Raw genomic sequence first — 25,529 nt, 5'->3', positions numbered from 1 at the left:
CAATCTATTGTTCTCTGTTATCAGACATGTCAGGCTGGAGGAGGATGACTGTAGGACAGGTGAATACAATCTATTGTTCTCTGTTATCAGACATGTCAGGCTGGGGGAGGATGACTGTAGGACAGGTAAATATATGTATACTTCTTATCATCCTATTATAATGCTCCTGCACTATAAGCCTTGAGATGTCCTCAACTTTTGGTAAAAATACAGTATATTCAGCTTTGTGTAAGTTTCTTCTGATTGTAGGAAAGCTGGGTGACAACCAATATGGCCACTGTCACAGCTCCCACTGGGGTATTAATTTGCCTTTCCAAACTCCTCATTCGGTTGATTTGCCATTTAGAGGTCTAGAATAGGTTTAGAAAAGCTGGGTGCCAACCCCTGTGGGGTGACGTACCCTGAAGCCTTTCCCTGTACTTTGTATTGTGGACCTGCGGATTCATAGATCATCTTTTCTCTTTTTGAGAGGGTTTTGTTCCAGTTGTTCTTTCCCATTGATCCTCATTTACAACGATATACAATATAACGCCGCCTCCAGCTAATGTGCGATGGATACAATAACAAATAAAAATTACCAAGGAAAACCAATTACTTGACGCGCCCCGAGTTTCCATTACTTAATTGCTTCTTGCCGTTAGTCAATAAATATAATTTCAATATAAACACAACAGAGGCGGCGGCCGGAGGGAAGAGAACGTCACATTATGACCCGGCAGCGAGTCATTATATACGGAGCGCTCCAAAAGAGAACAACACAATCCCTCAGGACCCTGTATTGTGTTATTAAAGGGACAGTCCACTGCGGAAAGCCTATCCCAATCAGGTGCTGCTCCAGTGACTGACCGATCCTGTTCTATATGTAATCAGGGGGGGTCCTGACGATCTGCGATGTGTATTAAAGGGCCAGTCTTAGATAAATACATCTTAATAATTGTATAATGTTCTAGAATTTTCTTATAGATTTAGGGAAGACGTGCAAAATGCAGCAAAATGATGCAATTTACAACATTATTGATAAATCTCCCCCTTTGTGTTTCAATTTCCTCATTATTTTTAATATCTCTGCTTGCTGTGAAAGGGAACATTTCTAGTATGTTACAATGTATCAGTGCAGGCAAAATGTATCAATGTGAAGTTTAAGCTCTTTAGCTCATAGAGGATTGTCTAGATTGGATACAACTGTAACAAACCCTCCAGCTGTGAGAAGTATTAAGTCAGGATGGGTTCTCAGCCTCTGGATGTATTCAAAATGTTTCATTTCATTGACAGCAAGCAGCAATCTCCAAAAGTATGTTAGCAGCTTGCAGAACCTTTCTTTATATAATCATTAAAGGAGTAGGCTAATAAACCACAAGTTGAGCAGTTTTTATCTCCGGGGGAAGCTCCGGGTGGGGAACCCCTTTATGACGTCCTGTATGACCTAATGGGGTATATGGATAAATCTTGTCTTCATGAGATAATTCCTTTAAGCTTTATTTATATCAGACTGAACGAGCCCTTTAAAATATCAGAATTGAGACAAAAATTAAGTGCACCTACATAAAGTCCTTGGCTCTGAGGCTGGGATTCAACTGTACATAATATTTGACCAGTGGTAAAATAACGCAGTGGAAAAACTGTAATGTGAGAACAGGGACTAGAACAGGCTGTACATGAAGGATTCACGATAATGGGCCCCTTCTCAATGTTGTTCTCTTGGTTACAGAATTACACTGGGTGCCGATGTATAACTTCTCCAGGATCCGGCCGCTCGGCCCGTCCAGGGTCATGTGGAACCAGCTGTTATCATCTGTTTCTGCCCTTCATGGTTCTGTCCTGCCTGGCTGGAGCACTGGCCAGCACTTCCCAGACACCATCCTTCATGCTGATACTAAGGTAAAGAGGGAGCTCTATAGGAAACAATGATCATATCTCCACCATATATAGAATTAGTCTACAATATCAGCAGAGTCACTATGTACATACATTACTTATCCTGTACTGATCCTGACTTATATCCTGTATTATACTCCAGAGCTGCACTCACTATTCTGCTGGTGGAGTCACTGTGTACATACATTACTTATCCTGTACTGATCCTGAGTTATATCCTGTATTATACTCCAGAGCTGCACTCACTATTCTGCTGGTGGAGTCACTGTGTACATACATTACATTACTTATCCTGTACTGATCCTGTGTTACATCCTGTATTATACTCCAGAGCTGCACTCACTATTCTGCTGGTGGAGTCACTGTGTACATACATTACAATACTTATCCTGTACTGATCCTGAGTTACATCCTGTATTATACTCCAGAGCTGCACTCACTATTCTGCTGGTGGAGTCACTGTGTACATACATTACATTACTTATTCTGTACTGATCCTGAGTTACATCCTGTATTATACTCCAGAGCTGCACTCACTATTCTGCTGGTGGAGTCACTGTGTACATACATTACTTATCCTGTACTGATCCTGAGTTATATCCTGTATTATACTCCAGAGCTGCACTCACTATTCTGCTGGTGGTCACTGTGTACATACATGACATTACTTATCCTGTACTGATCCTGAGTTATATCCTGTATTATACTCCAGAGCTGCACTCACTATTCTGCTAGTGGAGTCACTGTGTACATACATTACTTATCCTGTACTGATCCTGAGTTATATCCTGTATTATACTCCAGAGCTGCACTCACTATTCTGCTAGTGGAGTCACTGTGTACATACATTACTTATCCTGTACTGATCCTGAGTTACATCCTGTATTATACTCCAGAGCTGCACTCACTATTCTGCTGGTGGAGTCACTGTGTACATACATTACTTATCCTGTACTGATCCTGAGTTATATCCTGTATTATACTCCAGAGCTGCACTCACTATTCTGCTGGTGGTCACTGTGTACATACATGACATTACTTATCCTGTACTGATCCTGAGTTATATCCTGTATTATACTCCAGAGCTGCACTCACTATTCTGCTAGTGGAGTCACTGTGTACATACATTACTTATCCTGTACTGATCCTGAGTTATATCCTGTATTATACTCCAGAGCTGCACTCACTATTCTGCTAGTGGAGTCACTGTGTACATACATTACTTATCCTGTACTGATCCTGAGTTACATCCTGTATTATACTCCAGAGCTGCACTCACTATTCTGCTGGTGGAGTCACTGTGTACATACATTACATTACTTATCCTGTGCTGATCCTGAGTTACATCCTGTATTATACTCCAGAGCTGCACTCACTATTCTGCTGGTGGAGTCACTGTGTACATACATTACATTACTTATCCTGTACTGATCCTGAGTTACATCCTGTATTATACTCCAGAGCTGCACTCACTATTCTGCTGGTGGAGTCGCTGTGTACATACATTACATTACTTATCCTGTACTGATCCTGAGTTATATCCTCTATTATACTCCAGAGCTGCACTCACTATTCTGCTAGTGGAGTCACTGTGTACATACATTACTTATTCTGTACTGATCCTGAGTTACATCCTGTATTATACTCCAGAGCTGCACTCACTATTCTGCTGGTGGAGTCACTGTGTACATACATTACTTATCCTGTACTGATCCTGAGTTATATCCTGTATTATACTCCAGAGCTGCACTCACTATTCTGCTGGTGGTCACTGTGTACATACATGACATTACTTATCCTGTACTGATCCTGAGTTATATCCTGTATCTCTTTATTTTATATAAATTTACAAAACATAAACTGAAAAACAAATACATAACTAATTCCATATAACCAAAAAAGTCACAACCAAATTCTTATAAACAAATTTTCTTATATACATTTCTGTATATGAGAAGAGAAAACCATACCAGACCCGGCCACATACACCCCACTCTTATATACTTACATCTACACTTCATCCGAAACTAAACAATAACTAGAATATATACAAACATCATATAAACGTAATCAAAAGTACCAACAGAAAATCCCCCGACCCGCGTCAACCAAGGGCCTAAAGAAACAACATAATAATGATGATAATAATCAAACAACATAATAACAAATAAAATAATAATAATAATAACAAATAAAATAATAATAACAAAAACAATCCAAAATATAATAATACTAATCCCAATTTTTTTTTTTTTTTTTTTTTTTTTTTTTATCCTTTTTTTTTATTTTTATATATATATATTTTTTAATCACACTATACACATCCTGACTTTCCCTAACCTTACCCTTCTTACCTAAACTCCACCACCCCAGCCAGCATCTCGCCTCATGTCCTCTCACGTCCGCATAGTCCAGATGCTGGCCCCCACCACCACACCCAACACCCCAGCCCAGCCCCCCGCCCCATGTCCTCCCATGTCCGCATAGTCCGGGGCTGGGTCAGGCAAACCCCCCCCCCCCCCGACCCCTCCCAACCTATCTATTAACCCCCTTAAGTCTATCCCTATTCTAACAACATTTTTACAATATAATACAATACACATCACCAACTTGTCCAAATACCAAACCATATACAAAATACACCGTACCCGAAAGCACCAAGTTCGGTCGCTTGTAAACCTTTTTCCTGCCATTTCAATCCTAAACAAAACAAAAATCTTCCTGTGCTTACCTAGCCCATCACCAGATAGAGAGAAAGGAAAGCCCCCCCCAGCACCCCCCCAGAGGCCAAGGTACCACGTCCACCGCTGCACCCTCCCTATCGCTTGCCCTATCTCCTTACCCTATTACTAGCCCTTTCTTGACCCTATTGAAAGCTGACCCTATGCTGACCCTCACCTTTCCCTTATTCCGAGCCCTATCGCTATATTTTTTTTGGTGCCTCAGCGGAACGCAGACCCCCACCTCCAGTTGAGCACCGGTGACGACCCCCCCCTCCCTCATGAAGGCAGACACATTAAGGCACCCAAAAGGAAAAGCCCCTCCAATCTGCCAACCTCCAAAGAACGCACCTTCACCAGGTCACCCATGATATTGCTAACAACCTCATCCACTAGGAGGATTTTCTTCTGGGTAGAAACTAGACATCGTGCATTCCATATAAAGTGTCTGACCACTATACTGACTAGAAACAAGGTGCAATGGTCCCTACCACCGAGGTCTCCGAACACTCCATAGGCCCACCCAGCATAGGAGAGGCTGGTTAGGCCTGGCCAACCAATGGAGGCTCCCACCCTTTTGTATACCTCTGTATTGAAAGGGCAATGAAGCAGGAAATGCTCCATGCTTTCCAGCACTCCGCCGCACTCCTCCCGGGGGCAATCCCGATCATCAGAGCTTCTGCACTTTAGATTGCCCCTCACATACAGTCTCCCATGGAAGCAACGCCAAGCCAGATCCCAAAACTTCTGGGGAATCCTCGCTGAATTTAAAAGTTTTAATCCCACCCCGAGGTCACTACTTGGGCAGTCTTTGAGCGCCAGGGGCTTCTGGAAGTGGGTCATCAGGACCCTCCTGTCAAGAAATTTTCTCGACATGGTCCTGATCTCCCACACCTCCAGACCCCACCGGCGAACAATCTTCAGCGCCAGGGTGGCATAAGCCGGGAGATGTCCGTGAGGTGTACGCAGGTCTTTCACTTGCCCTCCTCTCTCCCATTCCTGGAAGAAAGGCCGAAACCACCCCCTGCAGGAGGATATCCACCAAGGAGCCCTCTCTTGCCAGAGGTTTGCCAGGTTGATCTTAACAAAGGTGTTCACTAGGAACACCACCGGGTTAACCATACCTAACCCGCCTAGTGTCCTTGGTAGGTAAGTAACCTCCCTCTTGATTAGGTTGAGCCTGTTCCCCCATAACAGCTGGAAGAACAGGCTATAGACCCGAGTCCAGAGAGGTTCTGGCAAGATGCACACACTGCCCAGGTAAAGCAACATGGGCACCAGGTAGGCCTTGGCCAAGTGAACCCTTTCCCTCAGGGTTAAGGACCAACCCTTCCATTGGTCGACCTTCTGGGCAACTAGATTCAGCCTATCCTCCCAGTTCTTCTTGGGGTAATCACCCGGGCCAAATTCGACTCCTAAGATCTTAGCGGACCCCTGAGGCTCTGGAAGGGTGTCCGGGAGATCAAAACCAGGATCTCCTCCTCCCAGCCAGAGACTTTTGCACTTATCCCGGTTGATCTTGGACCCAGATGCCAATGAGTAACGCTCCACTTCCGACATCACCCACTCTGCCTCCCCTCTCGAGGAGACAAAAATGGAGACGTCGTCTGCGTACGCAACCACCCTCTGAGTGGCCTCCGGCCCCTCCAGGCCGGCCCCGACTCCCGCCAATGGCCCACGATCGATCCTTTTAAGAAAAGGATCAATTGCGAACGCATATAGCAAAGGGCTCAAGGGACAACCCTGGCGGACACCAGACCCAACCTCAAAGGGGGTTCCAACCCAACCGTTCACCAGCGCAAAAGTCTCAGCCCCAGTGTATAAGGTCTGTAGCCAATTGACAAACCCCCCCGGTAGGCCGTACCTCAGAAGGACCGACCAGAGGTACTCGTGGTCCACCCGGTCAAAAGCCTTGGCCTGGTCCAAGGACAGGATGTACCCCTCCCACCGACCAGAATTTCCCTGCTCCACTGCCTCTCTGACACTGAGGACAGCACTAAATGTGCTGCGGCCTGGAACAGAGCAATGCTGGACCGGCGAAAGGAGCCGGGATGCAAACTTCACCAGCCGATTAAACAGCACCTTTGCGAGAACCTTTCTGTCCGTATTGAGCAGCGCTATGGGACGCCAATTCTCAATACGGGTCGAGTCTTTACCCTTCGATAAAACGATCAAGGCCGACCTCCTCATTGACATTGGCAAAGTACCCGAGGAAAGGCACTCATTAAACACCTCAGTCAAGAGGGGAACTAGGGTTCATTTAAAAGTCTTATAAAACTCGGATGTTAAGCCATCCGGCCCTGGCGATTTTTTGAGGGCAAGCCCATCAATCGCCAATCCAACTTCCTCTTCCTTGATCGAGTCTATCAAAACACCGAGAGAGGGGTCTACCCCTGGCTCAGGGATGGTTTCAGCCAGGAAAGCCGACATCTCGTCTCGGTTTGGATCTTGCTTCCCCAAGAGGTGCGAGTAGAAGGATCTGACGACCTCCAAGATCCCTGATTTGGATCTCTTCAGAGATCCTGTACTATCAATCAGTCCTGTCACAACCTTACGACTCACTGACATCTTACAGTTCCTGTAGGGGTCGGGCGAGCGGTACTTCCCGAAATCCCTCTCAAGAACTAAAGATGTGTGCCTATCATACTGACACCTCCTGAGCAAAGCTTTCACCACGGAGATCTCCTCCCCACTACCCCCGGTTGAGACCAGATGTTCGAGTTTCCCCCTCAGTTCCTGATATAGGCGGTACCTACTCATGGACCTGAGGCTTGAGAGCCTGCGGAAAAATCCTGCCACCCGGACTTTAAACAACTCCCACCACTCAGACTTAGTACCACTGAGATCCAACAAAGGTACCTGGCTCTGAAGAAAATCCTCAAAGGCCTGTCTTATCTCCGCTTCTTCCAAGAGAGTAGAATTCAGCCTCCATATACCTCTTCCCATCTGGAGGGACTCTGCAATGTTCAAAGAGAAAATAATCATACAGTGATCGGAGAACTCCACCTCAACAACGGACACTGGTGAAGAGATGGCTTCCTCCTTCAAAAAAAACCTGTCTATCCTAGACCTACAACTACCTCTACGATAGGTGAAACCCGAGTGGCCTGGGGTATGCCTGATGTGGATATCCACCAGGCGAGCATCGCTAACTATATTTTTTAATGCTACACTATCATAGGTCAATTTTTTATCTCCGGAACCTCCTCTATCTTGGGGCCTCACGACAGTATTGAAGTCCCCTCCAAAGATAACTTGTCGACCTGAAAAAAGGAAAGGCTTAATCCTCATGAAGAGACTTTTACGGTCCCATTTGCTCTGGGGTCCGTATATATTGATTAGTCTTAATTCCTGTCCCCTCATGAGGACATCTAAGATCAAGCACCTCCCCATTTCTAACTCAATCATCCGTCGGCATGTTACCGGTGCGGTGAAAAGGACCGCCACTCCGCTATAGGGCTCAGCCGCAAGAGACCAGTAGGAGGGCCCGCGTCGCCACTCCCTCCTAGATTTAACGACGTCTGCCAAAAGTGACAGCCTGGTCTCCTGCAAAAACAAAATGTCGGCTTCAACTCGGCCAAGAAAATCAAAGGCTGCAAATCTCGCCCTATCTGACTTAATGCTGGCAACGTTAATTGATGCCAGCGTCAACGGAGTGGGTGCCGCCATCATGGATGTTTGAGTTAGACGGCTTTCTTCTTCCCACCCCCTCCTCTATCTGATGAGGACCCCCCTTCTTTGCCTCGCTTCTTGCAAACTGAGGAGTCCATACTCACCACCCTATTCCCATCTTCAACCCCAAGTTCCGGGTCAACCTCCCCCTCTGGGGGCAACGGCCCCTGCAGCAGGGGAGGCTCAACGACTCTAGGGTGCCCTACCATGCCCTCCCTCTTAGTATGAGAGGCTGGAATGTCCACGAGAGCATGGTATCAATCAGTAGAGCGCACCAGGGGGGTACAGGATTTACCTTCCTGGGCCAGGGCGGGGCCAGATGTATTTGGCCCTTGGGTTTTGCCCGGTGTCCCTTTTGCTGTAGGCTGAGTCCTCTCTTCCTCTCCCACACTTTCATAGTGGGAGGACTGAGAGTCCTCAGCCCTCTGCTCCCTTTGGATCCTCCTCATCTCCCCATTCAATTCGGCCTCCCCAGGGGCATCAGCTTCAGGGGGGGCATCCAGATCCGAATCAGAGGTCGTCCCAGTTTCCTGGAGCGCCCTCCAAATCCTCTCCTTCCTTCGCTTCTCCGCCCTTCTCTGGCGAGAAGGGGGACCCTTCTTTGCATTCTTCCCTTGCCCCTGTGCCCCATCGTCCCTGCCCGCACCCTCACCCACGGAGGCCTCCCTCCTTTCATCCTCCGCAGGTTTGGAACAGGCATTGACAACAGAGCGAGGACACCGACTGAACGGGTGACCTAAGTCACCACACAGGTTGCAGCGAATACGGTCACACGATGCGGCTAGATGACCAATCCCCCCACAATGAGCACACTTCTGCACCTTGCAGCCTGCACTCAAATGTGAGGGGTCGCCACACCGGTGACACAACTTCGGCTGCCCCTGGTAGAAGACAAGGATCCGATCTCTTCCCAGGAAAGCAGACGATGGTATGTGGGACACCGTCTGTCCCAGACGCTTTAGTTTAACCATGAACGTCCAGGCCCCTGACCAGATGCCAAACTCATCCATGTTCTTCCGTGGCATCTCTACTACCTCTCCGTACCTTCCCAACCAGGTCATGATATCAATACAAGAGAGTGACTCGTTACGGGTAAGAACGGTCACTCTCTTGGGACCACTTTGGCGAGAAATTGCTTGTGCAGCAAAGTCTCGCCAGCCAGGCTCGTCCTTCATCAGCTCGTAGTTCCCCCAGAAGACCTCAAGGCCCCCTAGGTGAACAAAGCTGATGTCAAACTCGACCGAGCCATGAGGATGTATCAAGGCAAAGATGTCACTCGCCTTGAAGCCCATCCCCAGCAGCAGCTCCACCACCCTCTTTCTGGGAGGGCACGCATCATTGCCACGCCACCGGAGACGGACCACATTCCTCCTGGCTACAGCCTGCCCGGCTGTTGGGAGCGACCACTGATCTCCTCGTTGCTCTCGGAAGGCATTTAGACCATATCTGTCTATCCAGAAAGACAGGTCCTTCTGCACTCCCCCTATGGTTAGGGTTTGCTTTCCCTCTCTTAAAGCGTCCAAGAGACGTTGTTGCAAGTTACCGTCCCCGGACCTTGAGGATGAAGATTAGTGGGCCCGCTGTCCCCCCGCTGCCACACCAGCATAAGACCTGCCGGATGTCACAGCAAGAGGAGCGCCAGGCCCATTGCCCCTGGTTGATACCCCATCCCCACCACCCACCACCTCACCACCTACAGACACAGCACTCAACACCCCATTACCAGCAGACACTCCAGCATCTTTATTTACAGACACCTGCATACCCCCAGCAGTTCCCACATCCACAGCCGCAACTTTTTTATTTAACCCACCAGGTCCCCCTGCAGTCATCCTTCTGGCCAGGCCTGGTCCTATGTTATGTATTTTTTCTGTGCATTTTGTGTGGGTAGACACTGCTTCAGTCTCCGCATCATCAGGCACCTTTGCAGGGACGCCACCAGATGTTATAAGCGGTGTCTCTGCTGTGCCCTCCGCCTCATTAACCTCCATCTTTTCTATGTGCGGAACATTTTTGGGAAAGGGGCCACCGCCGCCCCCGACGCCAGCAGCCCCCTTCTCGCCTACACCACTTTTCAGTGATGCGGACGAAGGAGCCACTGACGTCACTGGAGCCGCCTCCGGCGCCGGACCACTCCCCCCTCCCACAGAGGAGTGGCCAACAGAGCCGGAGCCCCCTCTGTGACCGCCCTTGTCCGGAACGTCTGACGGCTTGACACCGACAGACTTCCGGCTTTCAGACACCACATCCGGTTTCTGGTTTACCCGTTCTCCAGACCGCTGACTCGCATCAGAGACCAGTTTCCCGGGCTCGCCATTAACCGGACACGGGGACACACCCCCTGGCATCACCAGGCCACCAGTACCGCCCCCTTTGCAGGGGTTGGCGTCCGGCGCCATTTTGACCACCACGTGTTCTAATGCCGGACCCGTAACACTCTCCCCGCATTCCCGCTCCAGCCCCACTGCAGAGGCTTGAGCTGGGGGTCTTGCGGGACCTGCGCCCTGATCCTGACTTTCATCTGGCTCAGAGCACAGGAAGGATCTTGCTGTATACACCAGTTTAAATGAACCTTCAGCAGATTTTTTTTCCTTTGTCTTTTTTTTCTTCTTAAATTTTTTTTTCTTTTGCTTTTCCTCCTCTGCGGGTAACTCCGCACCGAAACAAAATCCCTGGAAGGATACCGGCGACTCCACATTACGGATCTGAGTGAGTAATCCTGGAGGCCGCTCACTGTCAGTTTCAAAACACTCCTGATTATTCCCAGCTGTGAGTCCACCCTCCTCCTCCTCACTGCTCCTGGGTGCCTCAGAATCTGAGCCTTCTCTGGACTTTACATTCTCATGCTCCATTGTCTCCACCACATTTTCCTTTGCTGTGTCTGGGGCTCTGCTGTCTTCCTCCACACATTCTATTTTTATAGGTGCTGCCATCTCGGCAAACCTCTCTTCATTTTTTAATTTTTCACCAAACACCCCTCCGCCTGCCAAAATCTCCTCACGTCTCTCTTCCACTTCTTTTATTTCCTCCAACAAGGATTTCACATTTAAAAGGTATCGGGACCTCTTACCTCCTGAGGCTTTTGCAGCTCTTCCTCTGGCGACCGCCAAGTCCGCACGGAGCCGTTGCAGCGACTTCCTGAGGTCCCGATACTCCTCCAACCGCATAGCCAGACGGGAGCTGAAGTTCTCCACCGTCTCTCCGGTCCTCAGCTGTCCCCATTCCTCCACACGACCGTCATCCAAATGTCCGGACGGCGCTGGTCCTTCTCCAGATGACAACACCTCGATCACCCTGCCGGACCGCGTCTCCATACCCTTATCCAGGGTTCCAGCCTCAGGGGGAGCCAGTACAGCCTTGCCCCGAGATGATCTCCTCACCCCCGCGACTGTTTGCATATTCCCAGCCAGCTGGGATGACCCTCTACCCCCCGCTGGCATGCTCCGGGAGGTAGAGGTCTGAGGTTCCATCCTAGGATGGAACCCCCCTCAGGGTACTTTCCAAGCCCAGGCAGATGGTATGAGGCCTGGGCAGATAGGATAAGTAAAGTCCCTGGATCCAAGGCCTGCACGGAAGTCTCAGCAGCTCTCTCCACACGTCCTACTCCACCCACTCCAGAGCTGCACTGACTATTCTGCTGGTGGAGTCACTGTGTACATACATTACATTACTTATCCTGTACTGATCCTGAGTTACATCCTGTATTATATTCCAGAGCTGCACTCACTATTCTGCTGGTGGAGTCACCAAAGCGCCAAATTGTGATGTTTAGACGATTGGGTTAGATCATTTCTAAAATGTCAAGTCTTGTGTTGTTATCCCGGTCTTGTGGGGTGTTCCCGGTCTTGTGGGGTGTTCCCGGTCTTGTGGGGTGTTCCCGGTATGTAGTGGTCAGTACCGACGAAAAGTGTTTCAAGGAAGGATAACCGGCGACAGGGTTATGGACATGCAAGGCTCCCAGAAGATCTACTGTACCACAAATTACTGATAAAGTTATTGCTGACTATGGTAGAAAGATGTCAGAACTCGCAGAACATCACAGCTTGCTGTATATGGGGCCGTGTACCCGCAGACCGGACAGAGCACACATGCGGACCCTAGTCCATTACCGAAATCTCCAGCAATGGTCACATGATCATCAGAACTGGAGTAATGGAAGAAGACGTCTGGTCTAATGAATCACGTGTTACATCATGTGGACGGTCGGGTGCGGGTGAGTCGCGTATCTGGAGAAGAGATGGCACCAGGATGCATTATGGGAAGAAGACAAGCTGGCAAGGGCAGGGTGGAGGTCTGGACAATGTTCTGCTGGGAAACCTTGTGTCCTGACATTCATGTGGATGTGACACGTACCCCTGATCTAAACATTGCTGCAGACAAGTACCCCCATCATGGGAGCGTATTCCCCAATATCAGTGCCCCCTGTCAGCAGGATAACGCCCCCACCGCACTGCAGGATAATGCCCCCACCACGCTGCAGGATGATGCCCCCACCACGCTGCAGGATGATGCCCCCACCACGCTGCAGGATGATGCCCCTGCCCTGCTGCAGGATAATGTCCCCGCCACACTGCAGGATAATGCCCCCGCCACACTGCAGTATAATGTCCCCGCCACACTGCAGGATAATGCCCCCGCCACACTGCAGTATAATGTCCCCGCCACACTGCAGGATAATGTCCCCGCCACACTGCAGGATAATGTCCCCGCCACACTGCAGGATAATGTCCCCGCCACGCTGCAGGATAATGTCCCCGCCACGCTGCAGGATAATGTCCCCGCCACGCTGCAGGATAATGCCCCCGCCACGCTGCAGGATAATGCCCCCGCCACGCTGCAGGATAATGCCCCCGCCACACTGCAGGATAATGCCCCCGCCACACTGCAGGATAATGTCCCCGCCACGCTGCAGGATAACGCCCCCGCCATGCTGCAGGATAACGCCCCCGCCACGCTGCACTATAATGCCCCCGACACCCTGCATGATAATACCCCCGCCACCCTGCAGGATAACGCCCCCGCCACACTGCAGGATAACGTCCCCGCCACACTGCAGGATAATGCCCCCGCCACACTGCAGGATAACGTCCCCGCCACACTGCAGGATAATGCCCCCCGCCACACTGCAGGATAACGCCCCCGCCACGCTGCAGGATAATGCCCCCGCCACACTGCAGGATAATGCCCCCGCCACACTGCAGGATAACGCCCCCGCCACACTGCAGGATAACGCCCCCGCCACACTGCAGGATAATGCCCCCGCCACACTGCAGGATAATGCCCCCGCCACACTGCAGGATAACGCCCCCGCCACACTGCAGGATAACGCCCCCGCCACACTGCAGGATAACGCCCCCGCCACACTGCAGGATAACGTCCCCGCCACACTGCAGGATAACGGCCCCGCCACACTGCAGGATAACGTCCCCGCCACACTGCAGGATAACGCCCCCGCCACACTGCAGGATAACGCCCCCGCCACACTGCAGGATAACGCCCCCGCCACACTGCAGGATAACGCCCCCGCCACACTGCAGGATAATGCCCCCGCCACACTGCAGGATAACGGCCCCGCCACACTGCAGGATAACGCCCCCGCCACACTGCAGGATAACGGCCCCGCCACGCTGCAGGATAACGGCCCCGCCACGCTGCAGGATAACGTCCCCGCCACACTGCAGGATAATGTCCCCGCCACACTGCAGACATTGTCCAGGAATGATGAGGAACATGACAAAGACTTCAAGATGCCGTCTCCAAATTCTCCAGATCTCCATCCGATCATCCGTGGGATGTGCCGGAGAAACGTCCGATCCCCGGAGGCCGCACCTCACACCTTACGGGAACGTCTTGTACCAGAGACCACAGGAACCTACAGACGTCTTGTGGAGTCCATGACGACGGGTCGGAGCTGTGCGGGGGCACGAGGGCGACTACACATGATTATGGTTGTAACTGTTTTAGAGAAAACCTGTAAGCAAGGAAAGTTCTTCATATTGTTGTCTTTTATAGTTCAATCCCTTTGCTCTGTCCTCACATGTCCACTGATGGTCCCATATCATCTCAGTGACCTCACAGAACTACCGAGTGAAGATGGGACCCTTTTGATTCATACCCTGCACCCCAATTGAGGAAAAGAGGGACTAGGTTCTTACTGGTCCTCCTCCCATCATTTGTATTGGTGGTGTTACCCTCCTAACATTAAAGGTTAATTAAACTTTCAGAAAACTTATAACATGTCATAGTGAGAGGTCAGAAGTTTTGATCAGTGGGGACCGAGCACTGAGACCCCCACCAATCGCTAGAACGAAGCTGTAGAAGCGCTCGGGTGAGTGCTGGGCCGCTTGGTTTCTGATCGGCTTCTGCTCTACGGTCTCAATGATAAGTCTATGGGCCCGTACACCAACTGCTCCGCTTTCCGAGAAAAGCCAATCAGAAATGAAGCGGCTCAGCGCTCACCCACTTTGTTTTAGCGATTGGTGGGGGTCTCAGTGCTCGGCCCCCACTGATCAAAACTTCTGATATATCAATATGACATGTTATAAGTTTTCTGAAAGTTTAATTAGGTCACTGTCCATAGAAGAAATTGATGGTGCCAACCTGCGCTGTACCCGGCACCCCATGGGTTGTATTGATGTCTTTGTTATACTTTCTCCCTCCATTAACGCGACTTCAGCGACTTCTACATCAAGCGAACACAGAAAAGTAAAGCAGCTGAGGAGCAGCCGATGGTCACATTGTAGTGTCTACTTGTAAATGTGTCGCATGTTCTATATTTCAGGAGCGTGAACCCAGCAGAAAAGTCCCTGGCGATCGGGATACAGTTCATGCTTCTGAGGATCCTCGGTAAGATGATGGTGGATTCATAGACGTCACATATTAGATACCTGGCTCAGTGATATGTGTTTCCCTTATGACCCACCCATTTATATAGGACACGCCCCCAAGATAACGCATTTAAATAACAAAAAGCAGTCGGAATACAGACCCCAGACCCACTAAATACAGACCTCAGCCTGTACTCCAGACCAGAACCCCTAAATAAATGTAGACCCCAGACTAGACCCCTAAACTAATACAGACCCAATACTAGACCTCTAAGCTAATACAGAACCCAGACCAGATCCCCTAAACTAATACAGACACCAGACCCCCTAAACTAATAGACCCCAGACCAGACCCCTAAACTAATACAGACCCCAGACCAGACCCCTAAACTAATACAGATCCCAGACCAGACCCCTAAACTAATACAGACCCCAGACTAGACCTCTAAACTAATACAGATCCCAGACCAGACCCCCTAAACTAAGACAGACCCAATACCAGACCCCTAAACTAATACAGACCCAGACCCATAAACTAATACAGACCCAGACCAGACCCATAAACTAATACAGATCCCAGACCAGACCCCCTAAACTAATACAGACCCCAGACCAGACCCCTAAACTAATACAGACCCAGACCAGACCCCTAAACTAATACAGACCCAGACCAGACCCCTAAACTAATAAAGACCCAATACCAGACCCCTAAACTAATACAGACCCCTAAACTAATACAGATCCCTAAACCAATACAGACCCCAGACTGGACCCCTAAACTAATACAGACCCCAGACTAGACCCCTAAACTAATACAGACCCCAGATCAGACCCCTAAACTAATACAGACCCCAGACCAGACCCCAAAACTAATACAGACCCCAGACCAGACCCCTAAACGAATACAGACCTCAGACCAGACCCCTAATCTAATACAGACCCCAGACCAGACCTCTAAACTAATACAGACCCCAGAGCAGACCCCTAAACTAATACAGACCCCTAAACTAATACAGACCCCAGACCAGACCCCTAAACTAATACAGACCCCAGACCAGACCCCTAAACTAATACAGACCCCAGACCAGACCCCTAAACTAATACAGACAGCAGACCAGACCCCTAAACTAATACAAACCCCAGACCAGACCTCTAAATTAATACAGACCCCAGACCAGACCCCTAAACAAATACAGACCCCAGACCAGACCCCTAAACTAATACAGACCCCAGACCGGGCCTCTAAACTAATAAATACCCCAGACCAGACCCCTAAACTAATACAGACCCCAGATCAGACCTGCAAAAATGTTTTCGATCCCAGACCAGACCCCCTGAAATTAATATAGCACCTAGACCAGACCCCCAAAAAACAGACTTTATAAATACAAACCCTTAAATAAATACAAACCTCAGACCACACCCCCTGAACGAATAGACCCCAGATAAGACCCCCAAACTAATACAGATCCAAGACCAGACCCCCTAAATACAGACCCCCTAAATAAATACAGACCACAGACTAGAACCTCTAAGGCCAGACCAGACCCCCTAAATAAATGCAAACTCCAGACCAGTTCCCCTTAATACAGACCCCCAAACCCCCAAATACAGACCCCCTTAATATAGACCCCCAGACCAGATGCTCAAACTAAATACAGATCCCTAAAGGAATACAAACCTCAGACCAGACATGCAGTCCTCTTCACACCCGGGCACCACCTGGGAATGTAAACAATGTTCTGACGTGAAGACTGAAAGACCGGCGAGAGGTTAGCACATTTCATAGCGGATGCTGCGCCCAGGATATTTGCCTGCTTTTCTGGGAGTACGGAACCAGTCCCTGGTATCCAGGGGTTTAATGTCTCAGTCCCTGGTATCCAGCGGTTGAGTGTCTCAGTCCCTGGTATCCAGCGGTTGAGTGTCTCAGTCCCTGGTATCCAGCAGTTTAGTGTCCCAGTCCCTGGTATCCAGCACCTTAACTTCCTAGTTCCATGTACTTCTTGGTGTCCAGCGGTTTAATGTCCTAGTTCTTGGTGTCCAGCGGTTTTATGTCCTAGTTCTTGGTGTCCAGCGGTTTAATGTCCTAGTTCTTGGTGTCCAGCGGTTTAATCTCCTAGTTCTTGGTGTCCAGCGGTTTAATGTCCTAGTTCTTGGTGTCCAGCGGTTTAATGTCCTAGTTCTTGGTGTCCAGCGGTTTAATCTCCTAGTTCTTGGTGTCCAGCGGTTTAATCTCCTAGTTCTTGGTGTCCAGCGGTTTAATGTCCTAGTTCTTGGTGTCCAGCGGTTTAATCTCCTAGTTCTTGGTGTCCAGCGGTTTAATGTCCTAGTTCTTGGTGTCCAGCGGTTTTATCTCCTAGTTCTTGGTGTCCAGCGGTTTTATCTCCTAGTTCTTGGTGTCCAGCGGTTTAATGTCCTAGTTCTTGGTGTCCAGCGGTTTAATGTCCTAGTACTTGGTGTCCAGCGGTTTAATGTCCTAGTTCTTGGTGTCCAGCGGTTTTATCTCCTAGTTCTTGGTGTCCAGCGGTTTTATCTCCTAGTTCTTGGTGTCCAGCGGTTTAATCTCCTAGTTCTTGGTGTCCAGCGGTTTAATGTCCTAGTACTTGGTGTCCAGCGGTTTAATGTCCTAGTTATTGGTGTCCAGCGGTTTAATGTCCTAGTTCTTGGTGTCCAGCGGTTTTATCTCCTAGTTCTTGGTGTCCAGCGGTTTAATGTCCTAGTTCTTGGTGTCCAGCGGTTTAATGTCCTAGTTCTTGGTGTCCAGCGGTTTTATCTCCTAGTTCTTGGTGTCCAGCGGTTTAATGTCCTAGTTCTTGGTGTCCAGCGGTTTAATGTCCTAGTTCTTGGTGTCCAGCGGTTTAATGTCCTAGTTCTTGGTGTCCAGCGGTTTAATCTCCTAGTTCTTGGTGTCCTGCGGTTTAATCTCCTAGTTCTTGGTGTCCAGCGGTTTAATTCCCCTGATTCTTGATTTGTAATGGACACTTATCTATTGTGTGTTTCGGATAAATGGACAGGTGGCTAAGAAGATGACTGTGAATTCCACTTTTTCTTCCACCTTCCATCAGACGTCATATTGCAGCTCACTTTTAAGAGTTCATACATAATCTCTGTTTATTTTTCTGGTTATTTAGTAACTTGTAACCTATTTTCCAGCCTGGCTGCCTGGCCCCGTCATGTTCGGAAGTATTATTGACAGCACCTGTACACTATGGGGGAAGAAGTGTGGAGCAAAAGCGGCCTGCCAATATTATAATAACAACCTGCTGAGACAACGGTAAGAAGCTAATCATATACTAAGTATAAGGAAATCTACACAAAGAAAATCAAAGGAAAACTCCAAACACAAAATATAATATAATCAATAATAAAAATTCATAGACTTTAAATGAAGAAAAAAGTTCATATATCTTCCGTAATATTACAAGAAGAAGCAAGGATTTCACATTCTCTCCTAAACTCCTTCTGTGAGTCGCCCCCCACTGAGTAATGCCCTTTATATGAACTGACAAAATCATTGTGGAAAGATACAGCCTCACACAAGTGGATGTTCAAATACATTTAGCAGTGGTACTATATTATTACAGTACTAACAGTAACTACAAATAATGCAAATCAAATATAAATACTAAAACACTGCCCATCTATGTACAAAAGTATAATTACTACAATACTGCCCCCTATGTACAAGAATCTAACTACTATATAGTATATCTACTATAATACTGCTCCCTGTATACAAGAATATAACTACTATAATACTGCCCCCTATATACAAGAATATAACTACTATAATACTGCTCCTATATACAAGAATCTAACTACTATAATACTGCCCCCTATATACAAGAATATAACTACTATAATACTGCCCCTATATACAAGAATACAACTACTATAATACTGCTCCCAATATACAAGAATATAACTACTATAATACTGCCCCTATATACAAGAATATAACTACTATAATACTGCTCCCAATATACAAGAATATAACTACTATAATACTGCCCCTATATACAAGAATATAACTACTATAATACTGCTCCTATATACAAGAATCTAACTACTATAATACTGCTCCCTGTATACAAGAATATAACTACTATAATACTGCCCCCTATATACAAGAATATAACTACTATAATACTGCCCCTATAAACAAGAATATAACTACTATAATACTGCTCCCTGTATACAAGAATATAACTACTATAATACTGCCCCTATATATACAAGAATATAACTACTATAATACTGCCCCCTATGTACAAGAATATAACTACTATAATATTGCCCCCTATATACAGGAATATAACTACTATAATACTGCCCCTATAAACAAGAATATAACTACTATAATACTGCTCCCTGTATACAAGAATATAACTACTATAATACTGCCCCTATATATACAAGAATATAACTACTATAATACTGCCTCCTATATACAAGAATATAACTACTATAATATTGCCCCCTATATACAAGAATATAACTACTATAATACTGCCCCCTATATACAAGAATATAACTACTATAATACTGCCTCCTATATACAAGAATATGACTACTATAATACTGCTCCCTATATACAAGAATATAACTACTATAATACTGCCCCTATATACAAGAATATAACTACTATAATACTGCCCCCTATATACAAGAATATAACTACTATAATACTGCTGCATATACAAGAATATAACTACTATAATACTGCTCCTATATACAAGAATATATCTACTATAATACTGCTCCTATATACAAGAATATAAAAACTATAATACTGCCCCCTATATACAAGAATATAACTATTATAATATTGCCCCTATATACAAGAATATAACTACTATAATACTGCTCCTATATACAAGAATATATCTACTATAATACTGCCCCATATACAGGAAAATAACTACTATAATACTGCTCCTATATACAAGAATAGAACTACTATAATACTGCCCCTATATACAAGAATATAACTACTATAATACTGCCCCTATATACAAGAATAGAACTACTATAATACTGCTCTTATATACAAGAATATAACTACTATAATACTGCCCCTATATACAAGAATATAACTACTATAATACTGCCCCTATATACAAGAATAGAACTACTATAATACTGCTCTTATATACAAGAATATAACTACTATAATACTGCCCCTATATACAAGAATATAACTACTATTATACTGCCCCCTATGTACAAGAATCTAACTACTATAATACTGCTCCCTGTATACAAGAATATAACTACTATAATACTGCCCCTATATACAAGAATAGAACTACTATAATACTGCTCTTATATACAAGAATATAACTACTATTATACTGCCCCCTATATACAAGAATATAACTACTATAATACTGCTCCCTATATACAGGAATATAACTACTATAATACTGCCCCTATATACAAGAATATAACTACTATAATACTGCCTCCTATATACAAGAATATAACTACTATAATACTGCTCCTATATACAAGAATATGACTACTATAATACTGCTCCCTATATACAAGAATATAACTACTATAATACTGCCCCCTATATACAAGAATATAACTACTATAATACTGCCCCCTATATACAAGAATATAACTACTATAATACTGCCCCTATATACAAGAATATAACTACTATAATACTGCTCCTATATACAAGAATATATCTACTATAATACTGCTCCTATATACAAGAATATAAAAACTATAATACTGCCCCCTATATACAAGAAAATAACTATTATAATATTGCCCCTATATACAAGAATATAACTACTATAATACTGCTCCTATATACAAGAATATATCTACTATAATACTGCCCCATATACAGGAAAATAACTACTATAATACTGCTCCTATATACAAGAATAGAACTACTATAATACTGCCCCTATATACAAGAATATAACTACTATAATACTGCCCCTATATACAAGAATATAACTACTATAATACTGCTCTTATATACAAGAATATAACTACTACTATTATACTGCCCCCTATGTACAAGAATCTAACTACTATAATACTGCTCCCTGTATACAAGAATATAACTACTATAATACTGCCCCTATATACAAGAATAGAACTACTATAATACTGCTCTTATATACAAGAATATAACTACTATTATACTGCCCCCTATGTACAAGAATCTAACTACTATAATACTGCTCCCTGTATACAAGAATATAACTACTATAATACTGCCCCTATATACAAGAATATAACTACTATAATACTGCCCCTATATACAAGAATATAACTACTATAATACTGCCCCTATATACAAGAATATAACTACTATAATACTGCTCCTATATACAAGAATATAACTACTATAATACTGCCCCTATATACAAGAACATAACTACTATAATACTGCCCCTATATACAAGAATATAACTACTATAATACTGCCCCTATATACAAGAATATAACTACTATAATACTACCCCTATATACAAGAATATATCTACTATAATACTGCTTCTATATACAAGAATATAACTACTATAATACTGCCCCCATATACAAGAATATAACTACTATAATACTGCTCCTATATACAAGAATATAACTACTATAATACTGCTCCTATATACAAGAATATAACTACTATAATACTGCCCCCCTCTATACAAGAATATAACTACTATAATACTGCTCCTATATACAAGAATATAACCACTATAATACTGCCCCCTATGTGCAGGAATATAACTACCATATTGCTGCTCCTATATACAAGAATATAACTACTATAATACTGCTCCTTATATACAAGAATATAACTACTATTATAATGCCCCCTATATACAATAATATAACTACTATAATACTGCCCCCTATATACACGAATATAACTACTATAATACTGCTCCCTATATACAAGAATATAACTACTATAATACCTCCCCCTATATACAAGAATATAACTACTATAATACTGCCCCCTATATACAAGAATAGAACTACTATAATACTGCTCCCTATATACAAGAATAGAACTACTATAATACTGCCCCCTATATACAGGAATATAACTACTATAATACTGCTCCTATATACAAGAATATAACTACCATAATACTGCTGCTATATACAACACTATAACTACTATAATACTGCTCCCCTATATACAAGAATATAACTTCTATAATACCTCCCCCTATATACAAGAATATAACTACTATAATACTGCTCCCTATATACAAGAATAGAACTACTATAATACTGCTCCCTATATACAAGACTATAGCTACTATAATACTGCTCCTATATACAAGAATATAGCTACTATAATACTGCCCCTATATACAAGACTATAGCTACTATAATACTGCTCCTATATACAAGAATATAACTACTATAATACTGCTCCCTGTATACAAGAATATAACTACTATAATACTGCCCCTATATACAAGAATATAGCTACTATAATACTGCTCCTATATACAAGAATATAACTTCTATAATACTGCCCCTATATACAAGAATATAACTACTATAATACTGCTCCTATATACAAGAATATAACTACTATAAGGGCATGACCACACATGGCGGAATTCCTCCGCAACTGTCCGCATCAATGCCGCACAGAATCTGCGTTGCAGATTCTGCAGCGGATCTGCACAAAATGTGCAGAAAATTGATGCGGACTGGCCGCTGCGGACTGCAGGAAAAGTGCTTCTCTTCTCCCTATTCAGTGCAGGATAGAGAGAAGGGACAGCACTTTCCCTAGTGAAAGTCAAAGAATTTCATACTTACCGCCCGTTGTCTTGGTGACGCGTCCCTCTTTCGGCATCCGGCCCGACCTCCCTGGATGACGCTCCAGTCCATGTGACCGCTGCAGCCTGTGCTTGGCCTGTGATTTGCTGCAGCCGTCACTTACACTGAAACGTCATCCTGGGAGGCCGGACTGGAGACAGACGCAGGGAGTTCTCGGTAAGTATGAACTTATATTTTTTTTTACAGATACATGTATATTGAGATCGGTAGTCACTGTCCCGGGTGCAGAAACAGTTACTGCTGATCGCGTAACTCTTTCAGCACCCTGGACAGTGACTATTTACAGACGTCTCCTAGCAACGCTCCCGTCATTACGGGAGCCCCATTGACTTCCTCAGTCTGGCTGTAGACCTAGAAATACATAGGTCCAGCCAGAATGAAGAAATGTCATGGTAGTAAAAACAATACGCTCCGCAGCACACATAAGATCTGCGGACTTCATTGCGGAATTTTGACTCTCCATTGAAGTCAATGGAGAAATTCCGCCATGAGTCCGCAACCAGTCCGCCACTGCTCCGCAACAGACAGAGCATGCTGCGGACACCAAATTCCGCTCCGCAGCCTATGCTCCGCAGCGGAATTGTACGCATCGTGTAAACGAACACTGCTAAATTAAAGTGAAAGTCAATGGAGAAACGGCTCCGCTGCGGATTAACGCTGCGGAGTGTCCGCAGCGGAATTTAAGTGAAATTCCGCTATGTGTGAACCCGCCCTAATACTGCTCCTATATACAAGAATATAACTACTATAATACTGCTCCCTGTATACAAGTATATAACTACTATAATACTGCTCCTATATACAAGAATATAACTACTATAATACTGCTCCTATATACAGGAATATAACTACTATAATACTGCCTCTATATACAGGAATATAACTACTATAATACTGCCCCTATATACAGGAATATAACTACTATAATACTGCTCCTATATACAAGAATATAACTATTATAATACTGCTCCTATATACAAGAATATAACTTCTATAATACTGCCCCTATATACATGAATATAACTACTGTAAGGGCAAAGCCCCACGTGGCGGAATTGCTCTGGAATTCCGCTGCGGACACTCCGCAGCGTTAATCCGCAGCGGACCCGTTTCTCCATTGCCTTCCACTGCTTTGTGGTTGGGTTCGTTTAGACGATGCAGAAAATTCCGCTGCGGAGCATAGGCTGCGGTGCGGAATTTGGTGTCCGCAGCATACAATGGATGTTGCGGACTGGTTGCGGACTCATTGCGGAAGTTCTCCATTGACTTCAATGGAGATTCTAAATTCCGCAATGAAGTCCGCAGCTGTCATGCACATGTCATGTGTGCTGCGGATGCGTCTTGCTTTTTTGCCATGACATTTCTTCATTCTGGCTGGACCTATGTATTTCTAGGTCTACAGCCAGACTGAGGAAGTCAATGGGGCTCCCGTAATTACGGAAGCGTTGCTAGGCGACGTCAGTAAATAGTCACTGTCCAGGGTGCTGAAAGAGTTAAGCGATCGGCAGGAACTGTTTCTGCACCCTGGACAGTGACTACCGATCACAATATACATCAACCTGTAAAAAAAATAGAAGTTCATACTTACCGAGAACTCCCTGCTTCTTACTCCAGTCCGGCTTCCCAGGATGACGTTTCAGTCTAAGTGACGGCTGCAGCCAATCACAGGTCAATCACAGGCTGCAGCCAATCACAGGCCAATCCCAGGCTGCAGCCAATCACAGGCTGCAGCGGTCACATGGACTGCCGCGTCATCCAGGGAGGTCGGGCTGGATGCCAAAAGAGGGACGTGTCACCAAGACAACGGCCGGTAAGTATGAAATACTTTTACTTTCACTAGGGAAAGGGCTGGCCCTTCTCTCTATCCTGCACTGATACAGAGAAGGGAAGTACTTTCACCTCAATACGCAATGGCCAGTCCGCATCAATTTACTGCACATTTTGGGCAGATCCGCCACAGAATCTGCAACGCAGATTCTGTGCGGCATCGATGCGGACAGTTGCAGAAGAAATACGCCACGTGGGGCCATGCCCTTATAGTAGTTATATTCTTGTATATAGGGGCAGTATTATAGTAGTTATATTCTTGTATATAGGGGCAGTATTATAGTAGTTATATTCTTGTATATAGGAAGCAGTATTATAGTAGTTATATTCTTGTATATAGGGGCAGTATTATAGTAGTTATATTCTTGTATATAGAAGCAGTATTATAGTAGTTATATTCTTGTATATAGGAGGCAGTATTATAGTAGTTATATTCTTGTATATAGGAGGCAGTATTATAGTAGTTATAGTCTTGTATATAGGGGGCAGTATTATAGTAGCTATATTCTTGTATATAGGGGCAGTATTATAGTAGTTCTATTCTTGTATATAGGGGCAGTATTATAGTACTTCTATTCTGGTATATAGGATCATTATTATAGTAGTTATATTCTTGTATATAGGAGCAGTATTATAGTAGTTATATTCTTGTAAATAGGGGGCAGTATTATAGTAGTTATATTCTTGTATATAGGGGGCAGTATTATAGTAGTTATATTCTTGTATATAGGAGGCAGTATTATAGTAGTTATATTCTTGTATATAGGAGCAGTAT

General features: G+C 45.3%; 1 protein-coding gene across 5 annotated transcripts in view; it reads left to right on the top strand.

Moving 5' to 3' along the window:
• Positions 1 to 25,529, top strand: part of SLCO2B1 (solute carrier organic anion transporter family member 2B1) — a 117,402-nt gene that overhangs the window by 83,922 nt on the left and 7,951 nt on the right. For 3 of the 5 annotated variants that reach the window (XM_075851299.1, XM_075851300.1, XM_075851298.1), the window contains exons 13-16: positions 1,709 to 1,878; positions 14,037 to 14,240; positions 15,049 to 15,113; positions 18,248 to 18,368. In XM_075851299.1, the coding sequence (XP_075707414.1) occupies positions 1,709 to 1,878; positions 14,037 to 14,240; positions 15,049 to 15,113; positions 18,248 to 18,368 (560 nt within the window). The remainder of the gene's footprint in view (positions 1 to 1,708; positions 1,879 to 14,036; positions 14,241 to 15,048; positions 15,114 to 18,247; positions 18,369 to 25,529) is intronic. The other 2 variants (XM_075851303.1, XM_075851301.1) reach the window with 1 other exon arrangement.

This window comes from Rhinoderma darwinii, chromosome 2 (assembly GCF_050947455.1).
Source record: "Rhinoderma darwinii isolate aRhiDar2 chromosome 2, aRhiDar2.hap1, whole genome shotgun sequence".
NCBI classification, from domain to species: Eukaryota; Metazoa; Chordata; class Amphibia; order Anura; family Rhinodermatidae; genus Rhinoderma; species Rhinoderma darwinii.
The sequence above is the reverse complement of the archived record's forward strand: the minus strand, read 5'-3'. Positions and strand labels throughout refer to the sequence as shown.